Source organism: Mirounga leonina, unplaced genomic scaffold, assembly GCF_011800145.1.
Source record: "Mirounga leonina isolate KUSES-001 unplaced genomic scaffold, KU_Mleo_1.0 Mir_151, whole genome shotgun sequence".
In the NCBI taxonomy this organism is placed as follows: domain Eukaryota; kingdom Metazoa; phylum Chordata; class Mammalia; order Carnivora; family Phocidae; genus Mirounga; species Mirounga leonina.
This window is the reverse complement of record NW_023270377.1, coordinates 32,428,034-32,446,758: the sequence shown is the minus strand read 5'-3', so window position 1 is coordinate 32,446,758 and position 18,725 is coordinate 32,428,034. Positions and strand designations below refer to the sequence as shown.

At 38.3% G+C, this 18,725-nt stretch overlaps 1 protein-coding gene and 2 non-coding genes across 6 annotated transcripts in view; all 3 read left to right on the top strand.

Annotated features, from left to right (window-relative positions):
* NOP58 (NOP58 ribonucleoprotein) overlaps positions 1–18,293 on the top strand; it is a 33,820-nt gene extending 15,527 nt beyond the window's left edge. For 3 of the 4 annotated variants that reach the window (XM_035007358.1, XM_035007359.1, XM_035007362.1), the window contains 11 exons: positions 3,312–3,448; positions 5,257–5,321; positions 6,456–6,590; positions 7,363–7,508; positions 8,264–8,390; positions 10,306–10,469; positions 11,838–11,972; positions 12,170–12,231; positions 14,189–14,322; positions 17,243–17,409; positions 17,782–17,978. In XM_035007358.1, the coding sequence (XP_034863249.1) occupies positions 3,312–3,448; positions 5,257–5,321; positions 6,456–6,590; positions 7,363–7,508; positions 8,264–8,390; positions 10,306–10,469; positions 11,838–11,972; positions 12,170–12,231; positions 14,189–14,322; positions 17,243–17,409; positions 17,782–17,832 (1,323 nt within the window). In that variant the 3' untranslated portion in view covers positions 17,833–17,978. Of the gene's footprint in view, positions 1–3,311; positions 3,449–5,256; positions 5,322–6,455; positions 6,591–7,362; positions 7,509–8,263; positions 8,391–10,305; positions 10,470–11,837; positions 11,973–12,169; positions 12,232–14,188; positions 14,323–17,242; positions 17,410–17,781 lie in introns of all 4 variants that reach the window. The other variant, XM_035007357.1, reaches the window with a different exon arrangement.
* On the top strand, positions 7,568–7,649 carry LOC118012774. Its single transcript, XR_004679833.1, has one exon. It is a non-coding gene; the product is annotated as a small nucleolar RNA SNORD11B (small nucleolar RNA).
* Positions 8,539–8,622, top strand: LOC118012773. Its single transcript, XR_004679832.1, has one exon. It is a non-coding gene; the product is annotated as a small nucleolar RNA SNORD11 (small nucleolar RNA).
* Positions 18,294–18,725: the final 432 nt, after the last annotated feature.

Below are 18,725 nucleotides of genomic sequence, written 5' to 3'. Positions count from 1 at the left end.
TGGGGAGCCTGCTTCTCCCTCTGCCTGACACTCCCCTGCTTGTGCTCTCTCTCTCTGTTACAAATAAAGAAAGAAAATCTTTTTAAAAAATTAAATTTTAGCATAATACATACAGAATGACAAATTGCTAGATGGTGGGATTATAGGTATCTTTAATATTTTATTTCAGTTTTTCTTTTTTTTAAGATTTTATTTATTTATTAGAGGGAGAGAGAATCTGAAGCGGACTACGCACTGAGCGCAGAGCCTGACTCGGGCCCAGTTCCACGACTGTGAGATCATGACCTGAGCCAAAACCCGAGTCGGATGCTTAACTGCCTGAACCACCCAGGCACCCCCAGTTTCTCTGTTTTAAAAACTTAACATTAAAGGGATGCCTGGGTGGCTCAGGCAGTTAAGCATCTGACTGTTGATCTCAGCTCAGGTCTTGATCTCTGGCTTGCGAGTTCAGGCTCCACAATGGGCTTCATGCTGGGCATGGAGCCTACTTAAAAAAAAAAAAAAATTACACTGAAGATCACTCATACATACCAAATATTGTTTCTTAAGCACATACATACCAAGTATTTGTTTCTTAATCATGTAATACATCAATTTTGCATGCATGTAATTATTTGCATTTGATGAACTAGAACTATAGATTTATATGAAGGACTTAGCAAATACAATGCAGAATGAAAAAAAATGAAGGTGTGCAGAACAAAATTTATTAGTGTGTGTGGGGTGTGTAAAAAGTTAAATTGTATAGTAAACCCTTGAATAACTTAGGGGTTGGGGGTGCCAACCCTTCCCCACACACGCACAGTCAAAATTCTGTCAGTTAAGCTGCCAACTCCTGATTTTAGCTCAGGTCGTGAGATCAAACCCTATGTTGGGCTCAGTGCAGAATCTGCTTGTCCTTCTCCCTCTGCTCCCCGCCCCTCCACACTCTCAAATAAATAAATGAAATCTTTCTAAAAAAAATTCTGTGTATAACTTTTGACTCCCCCAGAATTTTACTACTAAAAGCCTACTGTTAACCAGAAGTCTTACCAATAACATAAATAGCTGATTAACCCATATTTTGTATACGTATTAGGTATTATATTCTTAAAGTAAGCTAGAGGGGCGCCTGGGTGGCTCAGTTGTTAAGTGTCTGCCTTTGCCTCAGGTCATGATCCCAGGGTCCTGGGATCCAGCCCTGCATTGGGCTCCCTGCTCCACGGGAAGCCTGCTTCTCCCTCTCCCACTCCCCCTGCTTGTGTTCCCTCTCTTGCTGTGTCTCTCTGTCAAATAAATACATAAAATCTTTTAAAAATAAATAAATAAAGCTAGAGAAAAGAATGTTACTTTTTTAAAAGATTTTATGTATTTATTTGACACACAGAGAGAGATCACAAGTAGGCAGAGGGGAGAGGGAGAAGCAGGCTCCCTGCTGAGCGGAGAGCCCAGAATTAAGATGTGGGGCTCAATCCCAGGACCATGAGATCATGACCTGAGCTGAAGGCAGACATTTAACTGACTGAGCTACCCAGGCGCCCCTGGAAAAGAATATTATTATTATTATTATTTTTTTTTTTTTTTTAAGATTTTATTTATTTATTTTAGAGACAGAGCACAAGAGCGGGGAGTGGGAGAGGGAGAAGCAGACTCCCTGCCGAGCAGGGAGCCCGATGCGGGACTCGATCCTGGGACTCCAGGATCATGACCTGAGCCGAAGGCAGTCGCTTAACCAACTGAGCCACCCAGGCGCCCCGGAAAAGAATATTATTAAGAAAATCGGGGGTGCCTAGCTGGCTCAGTAGATGGAGCATAAAACTCTTGATCTCGGGATATGAGTTCAGGCCCCACATTGGGTGTAGAGGTTACTTAAAAATAAATCCTTTTTTTTTTTTTTAAGGGGGTGGCGCCTGGGTCATTCACTCCGTTAAGCATCCAACTCTTGATTTCAGCTCAGGTCATGATCTCAGGGTCATGGAATCAGCCTCACATCTGAATTCTGTGCTCAGCACAGAGTCTGCTTGGGATTCTCTCTCTACCTCTGCCCCCTCTCTCTGTTTGTGCGCTCACGCATGCTCTCTCTCTCTCCCCCTCTCTAAGTAAATGGATAAAATCTTAAAAAAAAAAAGTCTTTTTAAAGAAAAAAGGAAAATCGGGGACACCTGGGTGGCTCAGTTGGTTAAGCATCTGACTCTTGAGTTCAGGCCCCGGGTTGGACTTCACATGGGCATGGAGCCTACTTAAAAAAGCATGGAGGGGGTGATCAGAAGGAAGAGAAAGTACATTTACAGTTCTGTACTGTGTTTATCAAACAATCTGCATTTATTATTCTTTGTACAAACACTACAAAAATGTGAAATGAGAAATTTTTTTAAATAAAAAATATTTAAATCTGTGCTATTTTTTTTTATTTTTTATTTTTTTAAGATTTTTATTTATTTATTTGACAGAGAGAGACACAGTGAAAGAGGGAACACAAGCAGGGGGAGAGGGAGAGGGAGAAGCAGACTCCCCGCTGAGCAGGGAGCCCGATGCGGGGCTCGATCCCAGGACGCTGGGATCATGACCTGAACCGAAGGCAGACGCTTAGACTGAGCCACCCAGGCGCCCCTAAATCTGTGCTATTTTAATATTTAAGTGGTTTTAGGAAAACTTTTTTTTTTTTAATTTTTTATTTATTTGAGAGAGAGAGCTAGTGAGAGCGAGCATGTGCCAGGGCAAGGGGCGGGGCGGAGGGAGAAGCAGACTCTCAACTGAGCAGGGAGCCCAATGTGGGGCTTGATCCCAGGACTCTGGGATCATGACCTGAGCCAAAGGCATATAGATGCCTAACCAGCTGAGCCAGTAGGTGCCCTAAAAACTGTTATTTCTCTTTTTTTATTTTTTATTTTTTTTTATCATTTTTTTTTTTTTTCAAAGATTTCATTCATTTTCTTGACAGAGAGACATGGCCAGAGCAGGAACACAAGCAGGGGGAGTGGGAGAGGGAGAAGCAGGCTTCCTGCAGAGCAGGGAGCCCAATGTGGGCCTCGATCCCAGAACCCTGGGATCATGACCTGAGCCGAAGGCAGACGCTTAATGACTGAGCCACCCAGGCGCCCATTTCTCTTTTTTTTTTTTTAAAAAGATTTTCTTTATTTTGAGAGAGAGAACGTGAGTGAGGGGGAAGGGGCAGAGGGAGAAGCAGGCTCCCCACTGAGCGGGGAGCCCAATGCAGGGCTTGATCCCAGGACCCCATGATCATGACCTGAGCCAAAGGCAGATGCTTAACTGACTGAGCCACCCAGGTACCCAAAACTCTTATTTCATTGATACAGATGTTCTTCTTACAGGAAAAGCTGAATCTCAGTTGTATCCATAGTCCTGTTGTTAATGAACTTATGAGAGGAATCCGTTCCCAGATGGATGGATTAATCCCTGGAGTAGAACCACGTGAAATGGCAGCTATGTGTCTTGGATTGGCACACAGGTGAGATTTACTGGAAAATAGAGTCCACTTATTCCTGTTTAATAAGCAATTGTGTTGCACTGGTTTAAGCATATTACAAATACTAATTTATTTCTCATAGTAATCTTATGAGGAAAACAGTTGTAGTATCTTTATTTTATAGATGAATCTGATGCCCCAAATCAATTCACTGGTAAGTTACTATTATAACCCAGGCAGTCCTCATCATAGGCATTTATCCTTCTTCAAGTGTTGAGCCCCACAATTCTTGGGCTTTCCCTTTTTTCTTTCCCTGATCTCTACTGAATCATTTGCTATCCCTCCATCTTTTCATCTCCCCAAATTTTCTCATCTGCTGTGGTCTCCTTTTGTGTGTATCTGTTGTTTGTTTTACTCCAATTTGTATTGACTTTTTATAATAAGCCAAAGAGAAGCACATTGACCTATCATGTTTAACCAGAGGTCCATTAGAACAGGCATTTCTGCTGTACTGTGATAAGTGTTCTGAAAGGTTTGGCATTCTGTGAGATTACACTAAAATAACAGGGTTTTTCAGTGAAAAAAATAGGATTAAAGGTAGATTACTCAAAACCTATGCAACTTTATAACCAGAGCACTATCAAAAATAGCCCTATATATTAATACAGTTAAAAAGACATGTTAGATTTATATTAAAGGAATAATAAACAGGTCTGTACCTTTGGACAAAAAATAGCATAAATCAACGGAAGGGTTAAAGCTGCTGAGTTACAAAGATGAGCAAAATGCATAAAAATTAAGGATAACTTTGTAATAAGCATTTTTAAGAGCGCACAAGCAGCTAAACTGCGTCAAGATTCAAGCTTGTGATTAATTGACATTGTTTAACAGTAGTGGTTCTCAGTCAAGGGCAATTAAATATCCCTTAGAGGACATTTGGCAGTGGCTAGAGACATTTTGGCTGTTATAGGTGGGGTCAGGTCTCTACTAACATAATGGGTAGAGGACAGGAATATTGCTAAATGTCCACAGTGCACAGAATAGGCCCCTACAACAAAGAATTATCATGCCCATATCGTTAACAGTGCCAAGGTTAAGAAAACCTTATGTACAGTAATGTTCCTCTGTGGGCTTTCTGTTTTCATGTGTTAACCTCCTGGTGTAAAGCCTTGAAACCCTGTAAAATTCATACATGAACCAATATGATTTGTACTACACAGCATTATCCTGTTTGTCTTTCACAAATTAATTCATATTTCAGAAATACAGGTTATAGCAGGACCGATGTATTTTCTTTTTTTAAGACTGTATTTCAGAGAGACAGGGCAGGCATGAATGGGGGGTGGGGCAGAGGGAGAAGCAGACTCCCTGCCGAGCAGAGAGCCCTATGCGGGGCTCCATCCCAGGGATCTGGGATCATTACCCGAGCAAAAGGCAGATGCCCAACCAGCCACCCAGGCACCCCTGTATTTTCTTTTTAAATGTGTATTTCCTAGTTTTGCATATTGTCTTGTTCAACTGGTTTTCCTGTGTTGGGAAAATTAATGTAGCTCTAAGAGGGATTTTGGTTTTTAAAAAGTTTTTTAAGGGGCGCCTGGGTGGCTCAGTCAGTTAAGCGATTGCCTTCAGCTCAGGTCATGATCCTAGAGTCCTGGGATCAAGCCCCACATCGGGTTCCCTACTCTGTAGGAAGCCTGTTTTCTCCCTCTGCCTGCCATTCCCCCTGCTTGTGTGCGTGCTCTCTCTCTCTCTCTGACAAATAAATAAAAATAAAGTTTTTCAAGATGTTAATTAAACTCTTTTCGTAGCTGCTGTCAGTAATTTTTTATTCCCCCCCCCCTTATCCTCAGCTTGTCCCGATATAGGTTGAAATTTAGTGCTGATAAAGTGGACACCATGATTGTTCAGGCAATTTGTAAGTATACTGTATGTGAGGTCTGATCCTCATAACTTTTTCCTGCTGTTAAAACTGTATCTTTTATAATTTTATCAGTTGAAGAAGGAAAAGATTAATTAGGATTTTTAATAGCAAAGTAAATAAACTAGAAAATGCAGAATAGAAAAGGCAAGCCACCCATAATTTGACTAGTTGGAGATAAGGTGAATTAACACTAGTGATGTTAACAAATTTGTCTTTTTCCATGAAGCAGATCAATAAGTGGGATCTAGTGCATTGTGCTTTTTTCACTTTGCTTTTTAATAGGTCATTCTCCCATGTCATTAAGTGAATTTTGGAAACATCAAACGCTTAAGTTTCCAATTTTAAAAATCCCTTTAAATGGCAATTGCATTTCTGGGTATGTACTCCAAAGACTTGAAAGCAGGTACTCACAGATACATACACACCCATGTTTGTAGCAGCATTATTCACAATAGCCAAAAAAAATGGAACAACCTAAATACCCAGTAACAGATGAATGGATAAACAAAATGGGGTACATACACATAATGGATAATTATTTTTTTTTTAAAGATTTTATTTATTTATTTGAGAGAGAGAATGAGAGAGAGAGCATGAGAAGGGTGAGGGTCAGAGGGAGAAGCAGACTCCCCACCGAGCAGGGAGCCCGACACGGGACTCGATTCTGGGACTCCAGGATCATGACCTGAGCCAAAGGCAGTCACTTAACCAACTGAGCCACCCAGGCGCCCCTGGATAATTATTTTTAAACCTTAAAAAGGTTTACAACATGGATGAATTTTGAAAACATGCTGTGAAATAAGCCACACAGAAAAGACAACTGTTGTGTGATCATACCACTTATGAGGTACCTGGAACAGGCAAATTCGTAAAAGACCGAAAGTAGAAGAGATTACCAGGAGATGGGGGAACGTGGGGATGAGGTGTTTTTAATGGGTGCAGAGTTTCCATTTGTGCATGATCTAAGAGTTCTGGAAATGGATAGTGGGTGATGATTGAATAATATTGTGAATGTGCTTGATGCCACTGAAACCTACAATTAAAAATGGTTAAAATGGTAAATTTTATGTATATTTTAGTTTTTTAAAGCCCTTTCATGTTCCTCTTTTTCATTTTAATCTACTGCAGCCTTGTTAGATGACTTAGATAAAGAACTAAACAACTACATTATGCGGTGTAGAGAATGGTATGGCTGGCATTTCCCTGAATTAGGAAAAATTATTTCAGATAATCTGACATACTGCAAGTGTTTACAGAAAGTCGGTAAGTTTATCCTTTAAGGCATTGAAAATAATTTATTTGCATCCCAAGACATGAGTTATAGTAATTTTTTTCTTAACAAGCTTCCCAGAGTTCCTTACAATTTATGTGTATTTTGGGAGTGTAGCCAAATTAGTGTCTGTTGGAATTCAGAAACTGGTAATTTGAACTTTGACTTCAATGGCCAGTACAACAAGAGAACGTGGTTCTCTGATTTGGTTTTTCTTAAACTGGCTTCTTAAGGTGGAATGTATCTCAGTGAATTTACCATTAATAGGAGCAACTGTAGACGTGGGAAATCCTGCAGTATGTTATAATACTAAAGCTGGTACTGCTCTCTCTACTGTTAGTGTTATATTCCATACCAGTGTACAGTAATAATATTAGTAGAAGAACCTAACGATGGTTAACAAATGGGACTTAACCAGGCTCATATTGCATTACCGTATTACCACCCCAAGAATTCATGGCACTGACTTTAATAAAACCTTAGCTATAAATTGTCTGTTATAATATTATTAGTCCTGTTTTATGGGGTATTTTGTTTTTATTCTAATTTATACCTTTTTGGAGGGAGATGATGGGGAGAGATTTTAATCTCTAAAAATCAAGCCTTACATAAGGAAAATTAGTAGGTCAAACTTGTTCGCTTTTTGTTTTGTTTAGGCACCCTTTTCATTGGCTTATCTCTACTTTTTTTTTTTTTTTGACTATTTGGATTTTATATAATTTGTTGAAGAGTGATTCTCCCTCATCCTCTGCAAACATTCCATAGGCGATAGGAAGAATTATGCCTCAGCCAAACTTTCTGAATTACTGCCAGAGGAAGTTGAAGCAGAAGTGAAAGCAGCTGCGGAGATATCAATGGGAACAGAGGTTTCAGAAGAAGATATTTGCAATATTCTGCATCTTTGCACTCAGGTAAACTATACACATGGAGAAACTAGTTGTGGTGGGACCGGCTATGTAAAATAATTTTCTGATGGCAATGATGATTTTTAAACTTACCATTCACCTGATAAATATGAGGGTGTTCAGTCACTACCTCATCTGATGCCATCTTGATTTGTATAATTAGAGGGGGAAATACATACTGAAGTAAGTTGAAAGAATACTATCTAATTTATTTGTATTGTTAGCTAGCATTGTCTGGATAATGAATTATGAATCCGTTAATAAGACCGAGAAATACAGCTTGAGTTATTTAATTCCAGCCTCTGTTTGTATCCTGGCATGCTCCCTCCGCCTCCCCCCCACCACCACCAATTTGGAAATCGCAGTAGAGCATGTGACTCTTGATCTTGGGGTTGTAAGTTTGAGCCCCATGTTGGGTGTAAAGATTACTTAACAAAATCTTTAAAAAAAAGATCACACACACTTAAAAAAAAGATCACCAAAAAAAAAAAAAAAACCGATGACACAATGTCTAGCCCGTGGAGTTTTTAAAAATAACAGTAATATTGACTAATATTTTTAGGCAGTGTAGTAGGTTGTTTGCATTTATTATCTCATAAAATCTCTCTTAAAATGGGAAACTGAGATAAGGAATGCTTTGTTTTCCCAGGATTACACGGCTGATCTATGACAATTTAGGACTCTATTATTTCAGACATGTGGTTTTTATGTGATTTTTACACAAGTCATTTGTGGTATATTGATTTTGTTCCTTATACTAGGTAATTGAAATCTCAGAATATAGAACCCAGCTCTATGAATATCTGCAAAATCGAATGATGGCCATTGCACCAAATGTTACAGTCATGGTTGGGGAATTAGTGGGAGCACGGCTCATTGCTCATGCAGGTGATGATTTTAATGTAACTCCTAAATAGGGATATTTAGAGTAGATTGTTTTCCTCCTAGGATTATTTTTTCATCTAAAATTACATTTATTAAAAAATTTAGGTAATAAATATAAGTAGATGGTATATGGGAGAGGACTAAGGACCAAGTGTTCAGTGATGATTCTGATGCGTATGCCTGATATCCTTTTGGATAATGAAGGCATCTTCAGTCACTACCTCTTCTGAGACACTTGTGGTCCATTGTCAGATGTTTATTACCATTAATGAGAATAATCAGATGAATGCAGGAGGTTGAAATCAGTTAATACTTCCTACCAAATTAGGGGCACCTGGGTGGCTCAGTTGGTTAAGCACCTGACTCTTGATTTCGGCTCAGTCATGATCTCAGGGTTGTGAGATGGAGGCTGCTTAAGATTCTCTCTTTCTCCCCCTTTCTGCCCCCCCATCTCTAAAACAAACAAACACAAAAAAACCCTCATCAGATTAAATAGGAATAGTTCTCACAACAGGTGATATATACCCTTTTTTTTTTTTTAAAAGATGGTTCACTACTGAATATGCTATTTTAATATATTTGACATGCAAAATATTTTTAGTGAATTTATAATAAGACTTCATATGTGGGGCGCCTGGGTGGCTCAGTTGGCTAAGCGACTGCCTTCGGCTCAGGTCATGATCCTGGAGTCCCTGGATCGAGTCCCGCATTGGGCTCCCTGCTCGGCAGGGAGTCTCCTTCTCCCTCTGACCCTCCCCCGTCTCATGTGCTCTCTCTCATTCTCTTTCTCTCTCAAATAAATAAATAAAATCTTTAAAAAAAAAAAAAAGACTTCATATGTGTGTATGGTGATGCTACAAAGAAGGTATGCTATAAAAATAATACTGTATAATTGAATATTTGCAAATAGAGTGAAGTATCACTGTTATTGGAGTCATCGTTAAAATCCGTCACAGAAGATCTTAATGTATCATCTACATCAAAGTGTCTAAACTAGAATAGCCCCTGTAACTGCATCATTAGTCAGACAGCCCATTCAAATACCCTCAGCTGTGAGGTTGGGATCATCTGGCTGGTTTGTTGTCTGCATGCAAATTTTCATAGGCTTAACTAAACTTCTGTGGTCAGAGATGCAGGGATTAACAGAAGCTTGTGTTGAATTTTAGATATGTATCTAGTGGTTGAGCATTAATGTTGGGGGTCTGTTCTGACAAAATCTGTGCAATAAATCTAACAAAGCAGTAACTTTTTTTTTTTTTTTTTTAAGATTTTACTTATTTGACAGAGAGAGACACCGCAAGAGAGGGAACACAAGCATGGGGAGTGGGAGAGGGAGAAGCAGGCTTCCCACGGAGCAGGGAGCCCGATGTGGGGCTCGATCCCAGGATCCTGGGACCATGACCCGAGCTGAAGGCAGATGCTTAACAATTAGCCACCCAGGCACTCCAAAGCAGTAACTTTTTATACCTGATTAGTGTACTTTTATCTCTTCATCCATATCTTAAACAACAGAGATAAAGTGTGAGAAAGTTATCACATAGTTCTGTTGAGATGTCCTGAGTATCCATATATTTGTATGTTTTTTTCATGTCTGAAGCAGAATATTTGATGTCTAAAATCCTCCTCTGTGGTATGCTAATGGAATGTAGAATAGTTAATACCATCTCTCGGGCAAATAAGTTTAATTGCACCTTCAGTTTGTTGTAAGCATTCATTGTAAGCCTCTGCTTATGGTGCTACATGGATAAATCATAAATGCTGAGGCTTTTTAGGGAATCTCTGACTATAGAATCTATTATATCAGATTTTTATTTACTCTGGTGGCTATAATACTTAGATTATATGTCTTATGTTTAATACATGCAACTTTCAAATACTTGGAATTGCATTCCTTGTAACTACTACTCTTTTTTTGAAGGTTCTCTTTTGAATTTGGCCAAACATGCAGCTTCTACGGTTCAGATTCTTGGAGCAGAAAAGGCGCTCTTCAGAGCCCTGAAGTCTAGACGAGATACCCCAAAGTATGGTCTCATTTATCATGCTTCACTCGTAGGCCAGACAAGTCCCAAACACAAAGGAAAGGTGAGTTGCATTTCTTCTGAGGCAGGTTGTTTTTTCTCTCCCTCCCCCACCCACCGATAATTCATTTTCTGCCTATTCTATAGTATGCAATAAAATTTTTCTACTGCTTCTTTGTCATTAAATAGAGAATGGTGAATTCTTGAGTTAAAAAGCACTTTTGTGAAAGAAAATAATATAAGGAAGTGTTGCTGGAGGCACCTGGCTAACACAGTCAGTGGGACATGCAGCTCTTCATTACGGGGTCGTGAGTTCCCAGCCTCATGGTGGGGATTCCCAGCCCCATGTTGGGAGCTTACTTAAAAAAAAAATTATTATTACTATTATTTTTTAAAGATAAAGTGTTACTGATCTTGTTAAAGCTGTTTTCTTTTCCTATATTAGGATTTTTCTAGAATCCACCTGTTTGTGAGGGATGGAGTTGATGGCACATCAAAAGTTTTCTGTGTGGCAAGAAATCAATTTAACATCATCATTTATGAATTTTAAAATAATAACCAGTTCCCTCTCTCGCTATCTCTCTCTCTGTCAAATAAATAAAATCTTTTAAAAAAAATTTTTAAAAAGGGGCGCCTGGATGGCTCAGTTGTTAAGCGTCTGCCTTCAGCTCAGGTCATGATCCCAGAGTTCTGGGATCGAGCCCCCCATCGGGCTTCCTGCTCAGCAGGAAGCCTGCTTCTCCCTCTCCTACTTCCCCTGCTTGTGTTCGCTCTCTCGCTATCTCTCTCTCTGCCAAATAAGTAAAATCTTTAAAAAAAATAATAACCATGCACTGTGATCAACACCTAGTGGGACTTAAGTGAATCCTTTTAATAGCGCTGCGAGATGTAAGGTATCAGTTTTATAGATGAGAAAGCTGAGTCTTCAGCATATTAAGTACTTTCAAGCTTTTTGGTTAGGGTACATAATTTAACAGAAACTAGAATGTTAAGGAAAAAAACTGAAATGTTATAAAATTCAGAGCAGATTGATGAAAGGGTTGATAAAGTGTTAATTAGCTTAAAAGGGGGGGCTACGCTTTTTCCAGATGACCTCATGGTGTAGAACTAAGGTCACTGAGTAGAAATTAAAGGAAGACATTAGAAGGGTAGTTTGAGCTTGTTTTAGACATGAACTACTGCAATATTATTTCATCCAACAAAACGAATGGGGTTGTATATAACCAGTTAACCAGTGAGAGATTCACATATAAGCTAGGTGGCTTGAGTTGTATGATTCATAATACTTCACAATTCCTGACTTTAAAAAATACTAGAGTGAATGATAGAGTTGATGATTTGCTCCAGTTTTCTCATGAATAAGTTATTGAGGATTTTATCATCTCCACTTGGAATATAGTTTGAATGCCTCTAACTTTAAGTTCTCTATCAGATTTCTCGAATGCTGGCAGCCAAAACTGTTTTGGCTATCCGGTACGATGCTTTTGGTGAAGATTCCAGTTCTGCGATGGGAGTTGAGAACAGAGCCAAATTAGAGGCCAGGTTGAGGACCTTGGAAGATAGAGGGGTAAGGACCACATCCTGCCTATTGTAGAAGTGTTAGCTATCAAAAATAGATAAACTTTAAGTAGTTTATGTACTTACTCATTTCACCTACTAAGTAGTTTTATTTAAATGATAAATTTTAGTATGTTTAATAACATTTTTTGTTCCTGCTATTGACAGTTTCCCTTATATTTACAAAGATTTGGTATCTTTTCTTAGATACGGAAAATAAGTGGAACAGGAAAAGCGTTAGCAAAAACAGAAAAATACGAACATAAAAGGTAAGTACATTTGGGGGAGGATGGGTGAACAATATCTGCTTGATTAAATTTTAATTGACGACAGCAGTGTTTATAATAAAACAAACACCTCAGTGTCTCTGATTTTTTTTATAGTTTTCCATATTTCTAATTTTTAATCACAAACATTTTCATATTGTAATAAATACATACATGGTATATATTTTGGCTTTTTTCTCTTTTTTAAAGTCTTATTTATTTAAGTAATCCCTATACCCAGCATGGGGCTCAAACTCATAACCCCGAGATCAAGAGTGATATGCTCCTTCAACTGACGCAGCCAGGCAGGTGACCCTTGGCTTTTTTTTTTCCTCTTAATATTTAGTTCATTTTCAGATGTTGATAGTAAATAGTATTCAGACCTCACCATGAAACGAACAAAAGATATATGTGGGGAGAGGGATTTTGGTTATTTGAGGTTATGTTCAGTACTGGTAAGGTTGTGATGATAGAAGTAGAATGTGGTGCAGTTTTTCTGGAAAGTGGTTTGACAGTATGTATCAGGAGTCTTTAAAATGTTTCTAGTCATTAACCCATAAATTCTCCCTTAGGACTCCTGTAAGTAAGAATTTTAATAGGGGCACCTGGGTGGCTCAGTCGTTAAGTGTCTGCCTTTGGCTCAGGTCATGATCCCAGGACCCTGGGATCGAGCCCCGCATCGGGCTCCCTGCTCCACGGGAAGCCTGCTTCTCTCTCTCCCTCTCCAACTCCCCCTGCTTGTGTTCCCTCTCTTGCTGTGTCTCTCTCTGTCAAACAAAATCTTAAAAAAAAAAAAAAATTTAATAGTAAAATTTTAAACTGGGCAAGGAGTAACATCTTACTATAAATATTCATATATATTTAAACGTACGTATTTAGAAAAATTGCTTCTTTTATTCTGGAAAGAAACCAAAAGTGTTCCAGCTATGGGCATTAATATTTTATGTTTTATGAATTTTCCAAGTTTTCAACAGTGACCATATATATATTTTGTAATTTTTAAAGATTTTATTTATTTGAGAGAGAGAAACAGCACGAGAGGTGAGGGTCAGAGGGAGAAGCAGGCTCCCTGCTGAGCCGGGAGCCCGATGTGGGACTCGATCCCGGGACTCGGAGATCATGACCTGAGCCGAAGGCAGTCGCTTAACCAACTGAGCCACCCAGGCCCTATTTTGTAATTTTTAAAGTCTAATTTTGTGTCTTTAGTTGGTAAGTGTGGATCTTTGTTTTTTAAATTGTTTTTAATGTATAAAAATTAAGCAGCCATGACTCTACAAATAAACTTAAGAAATGAAACATTCCTTAGCTTGTTTTGAACAATATTTTAATACTCTCATGCCATTATGCTTTTGACTTTAAACACATGCACTTGAAGCACTGGTTATGAGATTTATTAGTTCTTGTTTTAGGCACTTAGTACTTCAGTTTTTTCTTTCTGCTACATTAGAACAAAAGCAAATGTAGGCTTTTAGGGAATCTTCATCCATATGTAGCCCCTTTTTCTTCTGCCTTTTGGGGTTTTGTGATGAAGTCTTCTGTGTTAACTTGATTTAGGTTTTGCGTTTTGTTTTCATTGAATTTGCCCTATTTCTAAAACTTGAAATGCTTCAGTTTTTACTTTCTAGAATAATCATTTGTTGTAAAGAAATTTTCTCCATTTTTCCCCATACTGATTTAATGTTTTTCTATACCATAGTCATTACATTGATTACTAAATGAGAATTCACTTTAACTCACCACTTCTCTTGAAGTGTGATTGACCTACTTGGAAAATAGTGATTGATACCTCTTTACCTTTTGGAAATTACTAGTTTTCATAAACTGCCCCAAAGCTACTAAAATGAAACAGTTTTGTATGGTTATATAAGTATTATCTAATGGCATCTCTTCTAAACTTGCTTAGAATTATTTCAGTTACAAGTATTTGTAGAGATTTTCTATAATTCTTTGACTCTTATAGTGAAGTGAAGACTTATGATCCTTCTGGTGATTCCACACTGCCAACCTGTTCTAAAAAACGCAAGATAGAACAGGTAGATAAAGAAGATGAAATTGTTGAAAAGAAGGCCAAAAAAGCCAAGGTTAAAATTAAAGGTCAGTTTGAATTTTTAAAATGTTGCTTATATTCATATTCTTTAGGAAAGACGGACTTCATAAGTCTTGGGGAAGTAAGTACATGCTGTTGAACTTTATTGTGAAACCACCCATATTGAAAGTTAATGGTGTTTTAAGCCATTGTGTTCCTTGAGAATAGTTAAGGTATTAAATTTATCAGACTTCATAGAGGAATGTGAGAAGCACTTCTTTGAATATATGGAATCACATATTATGCTAAGTGTACCAAACTTCAGTTCCTATCACGTGAACTATTTTGAGAATCAGCTCAAAAAGGAAAAAAAGTTCATGGTTTTTAAATTAGTCACTGAGTTTTTGTTACATAGATAAGGGTAGAATTTGCAGCAGTGGTTTTCTTGTTTCTGTTATATAGAATGGACTAGAGTAATAACATATTGGTAACCATCATTATAATAATGATATTTAATAGGTACTCTCCAGTGAACTAGGCTATCTTGCAAAGTTGATAAGCAGGTAACCCCATTTACTAGAAGTACCTGTGTTGAATGCCTGCCAGCTAGTCTATTAGGAAAATCGGGCATGAAAGTAATGACTGATTTAAGTTTTGGATTCTAAATAGCTTAGTGGTCAAAAATATATTATCAGCAAATGTGGATTCCTGCCCTGGCTAAAGAAAACATAAAGTTATTTAACTTTTATGTTTCTCTTATTTATTAACAAGTAAGGTGATCCCAGGCGCCTGGGTGGCTCAGTGGTTAAGCGACTGCCTTCGGCTCAGGTCATGATCCTGGAGTCCCGGGATCGAGTCCCACATCGGGCTCCCTGCTCAGCAGGGAGTCTGCTTCTCCCTCTGACCCTCTTCCCTCTCATACTCTCTGTCTCTCATCTCTCTCTCTCAAATAAATAAATAAAATCTTTAAAAAAACAAAACAAAACAAGGTGATCCCTAAGCCCATTAATAGCATTTGAAACCGCAAACTCCAGTATCTTCACTTATATATTGAGTAAGCTTTTCAAACTTAACATTCTTATATTCTTGTCACTCTCAATCTGTTGCTCCACAAATTTGTCTGTTTTATTAATGGCAGTTCTAGTTGCTTTGGCCTTTAACCTTTACTCTTTTCTTACAACCCAAGTCTACTCTGGCAACATTTTTTTTTTTTTTTTAGATTTTCTTTTTAAGTAATCTCTACACCCAGTGTGGGGCTCAAACTTAAAAATCCTGAGATCAAAAGTCACATGCTCCACCAGCTAAGCTAGCCAGGTGCCCCTATTCTGGCAACAAATCCTCTCAGTTCAGTTCTACTTTGAAAATCCATAATCTAACCACTTATCCACCACTGCTTTTGTTATTGTAACAGCCACAATGGCACCCCCCATTAACTCTCTCATTTAGTTTTACTCCATTAGCCACACTGGCCTCCTTGTTATTCTTTGATTCTACCAACTCACCTCTCCCAAAATAACTTTAGCATTTGCTCTTCTCTCTACCTGGAATATTTTTCTTCCAGGTAGGTGCATCATTCACTCCTTTGCCTCTTCCAGGTGTTGCCTGCCTGACTGTCCTGTCTGAAGTACCCGTATGCACTGCCTTCCTCAGCGTTCTTCTTCCTGCTTTATTTTTATTCTTAGCACTGATTACTGTGTAAAATATTGTATGGTTATATCATTTTTTTGCCTCCACTCCTAAAAAAAAAAAAGATGTAGAAGGACAGGGATTTTTTTGTCTGTTTTATGCCCTGCTGTATCCAGTTGTCTAGGAAATGCCCTGGCATTTAGTAGGTGCTAAATATATTTTTGTTGAACGAGTTTCTAATGATAGGTACCTATTATTGAGTTCTCTCTTTTTTTTTAAAAGATTCTATTTATTCATTCATTCATTCATTCATTTGAGAGAGAGAGCACGAGCTGCAGAGAGGGAGAGGGAGAAGCAGGCTCCCCACCAAGCGGGGAGCCCGATGCAGGGCTTGATCCCGGGATCCCAAGATCATGACCTGAGCCGAAGGCAGACACTCTACTGGCCGAGCCACCCAGGCACCCCTGAGTCTGCATTCTGATGTGCCGAGCGTGATACGTTATCTCGTTAAATCCAGTAAAATAGGCATCACTGAGTTGTACATGAGTAAATGGGGTTTACGGAAGTCAGTGACTTCCTCTCAGGGTCACAGCAGGTTGAATAAACCCAGGTCTCTTAACTCCAGAGCACAAATTCTTTTTTTTTTTTTTTTAAGATTTCATTTATTTTTTTATTTTTTTTAAGATTTTATTTATTTGACAGAGGCACAGCGAGAGAGGGAACACAAGCAGGGGGGAGTGGGAGAGGGAAAAGCAGGCTTCCTGCCGAGCAGGGAGCCCGATGCAGGGCTCGATCACAGGACCCTGGGATCATGACCTGAGCCGAAGGCAGACGCTTAATGACTGAGCCACCCAGGCACCCCTTATGTATGTATGTATGTATGTATTTATTTATTTATTTGACAGAGCAAGAGAGCACAAGCAGGGGAAGCAGCAGGCAGAGGGAGAGCTAGAAGCAGACTTCCCACTGAGCAAGGAGCCCAATGCAGGGCTTGATCCCAGGACCCTGGGATCATGACCTGAGCTGAAGGCAGACGCTTAACCAACTGAGCCACCCAGGCGCCCCTCCAGAGCACAGACTCTTCATAATTTATAATACAATTGACAATTTCCAAAAAACATTGGGTTTGGAGATCAGATGATCTGTTTCAATCCTAATTTCCATACATGGCTACATGATCTCGTAAAGTTAGTGGTCTTGGACTAGGTAGGTGTTTGAAGGACCTTCCAGTTACAAAATTTTATAATAAATAAACATTGGATAGTCAACCAGAATGATGGGAAAAAACTGAGATTCAAAAGGTGGGGGAAGTGAGGTCTGATATAGTGTTAATTGTTTGTCTTTATACTTAACCCCATTCAGTTGAAGAAGCCCCAGTAGCAACAGAGGAAGAAGAAGAAGAAGAAGGAGTACTAGTGGTAGAAGAACAGGAGACATCTGTGAAGAAGAAGAAGAAGAAGGACAAAAAGAAACACATTAAGGAAGAACCGCTTTCTGAGGAGGAACCATGCACCAGCACAGCAATTCCTGTATGTTTGTTTTTAATACTTTGTTGGCATGGGCCGGGTCTCTATTTTATTGTACTCTTCTATATTAGAAATGAGCAGGCAGTCAAGATGGTTTCATAGAAGGAACAGTAAAATAAAAATGATATTCTTATAAAAAAGGCCATTTCCCAAACCTAGAGTCTTATTACAAAATGGGTTTACATTGAGGAAGAGAGAATATAACTTGCTACAGATTTTCATAGAGGTGATTTTTATATTTTTAGGTTTTAATCTTTAACCTAGGTTTGTTTTTGAGGGAAATAGATCTACTTTGCTTCTTATAAGATAAAGTTATTATTCCTCACCCATACATTTTACAGCTCTTTCAAAAGCATTCTTGTTTGTTATTTTCAGAGTCCAGAGAAAAAGAAGAAAAAGAAAAAAAAGAGAGATAATGAGGACTAACTGAAGGGAACCATCTTTGAATCATTGGGATACATCACACTTAAGATTCAGTCAGGAATGTATCTGAGATGTTCTCTAACTGGAAGGTTGGATGAAACAATGTTACTAATCATCTGTACCTTTTCAAACCTATGTGTCTTGACACCAATTCTGTTAACTTGATTATGTCATCATTTCTTAGAGTCTTTGTTATACAAATAAAAATATTTTCTTTGTATTTTAAGGTAGTTCTGTGATCTCTGTATTTTAGGTGGACAATTATGATCCTTTCTATATTTTATTTAGCATTTGATGATTATTACTTTGATAATTATAGCTGAAAAGTGGGAGTTGTGAACTGTTAATTGAAACAGCCTTTCAGGAGGCTGTGATTAGGTGGACCAATTTAAGAGCCTCACTCTAACGTTTCTTTTTCCTTTTTGGACTGTCTGTATTTATTTAAATAAAGCTGTGTTTTGTGTTCAAAATTTTAAAATTAGGTGAGCAAAACTTTTCTGTATCCCTTCAGAAAGTAAAAAAATTGTATCCTTTATTTTACTTCCTAGTTCTGAATGGAGCAACAAAATAATCATTAACATTAACATAGATGCAGATTTTTTTCTAAGGTGATATTTTTAAAAGGATAACAAAATGATTTAATAGTAAAGAATGGGGGAATAATAGGAAAACAAGATGACCAAAAATAAAATGTCCATGGGTATAAACCAGGACATAGAACACCAAAGAGAAATCCTTGTTTCTAAAATACGGTATTTACAGTATGTGAACAATAGCCTGATTGACAGCCATATAGTCACGATAGCCACAAGTTTCATAGGACTCTCGGTCTTGCATCTCTGTGTATGCCATGGGCATGATGCTAAATCCCAGTTCAATAACAGCATTCAACAGGT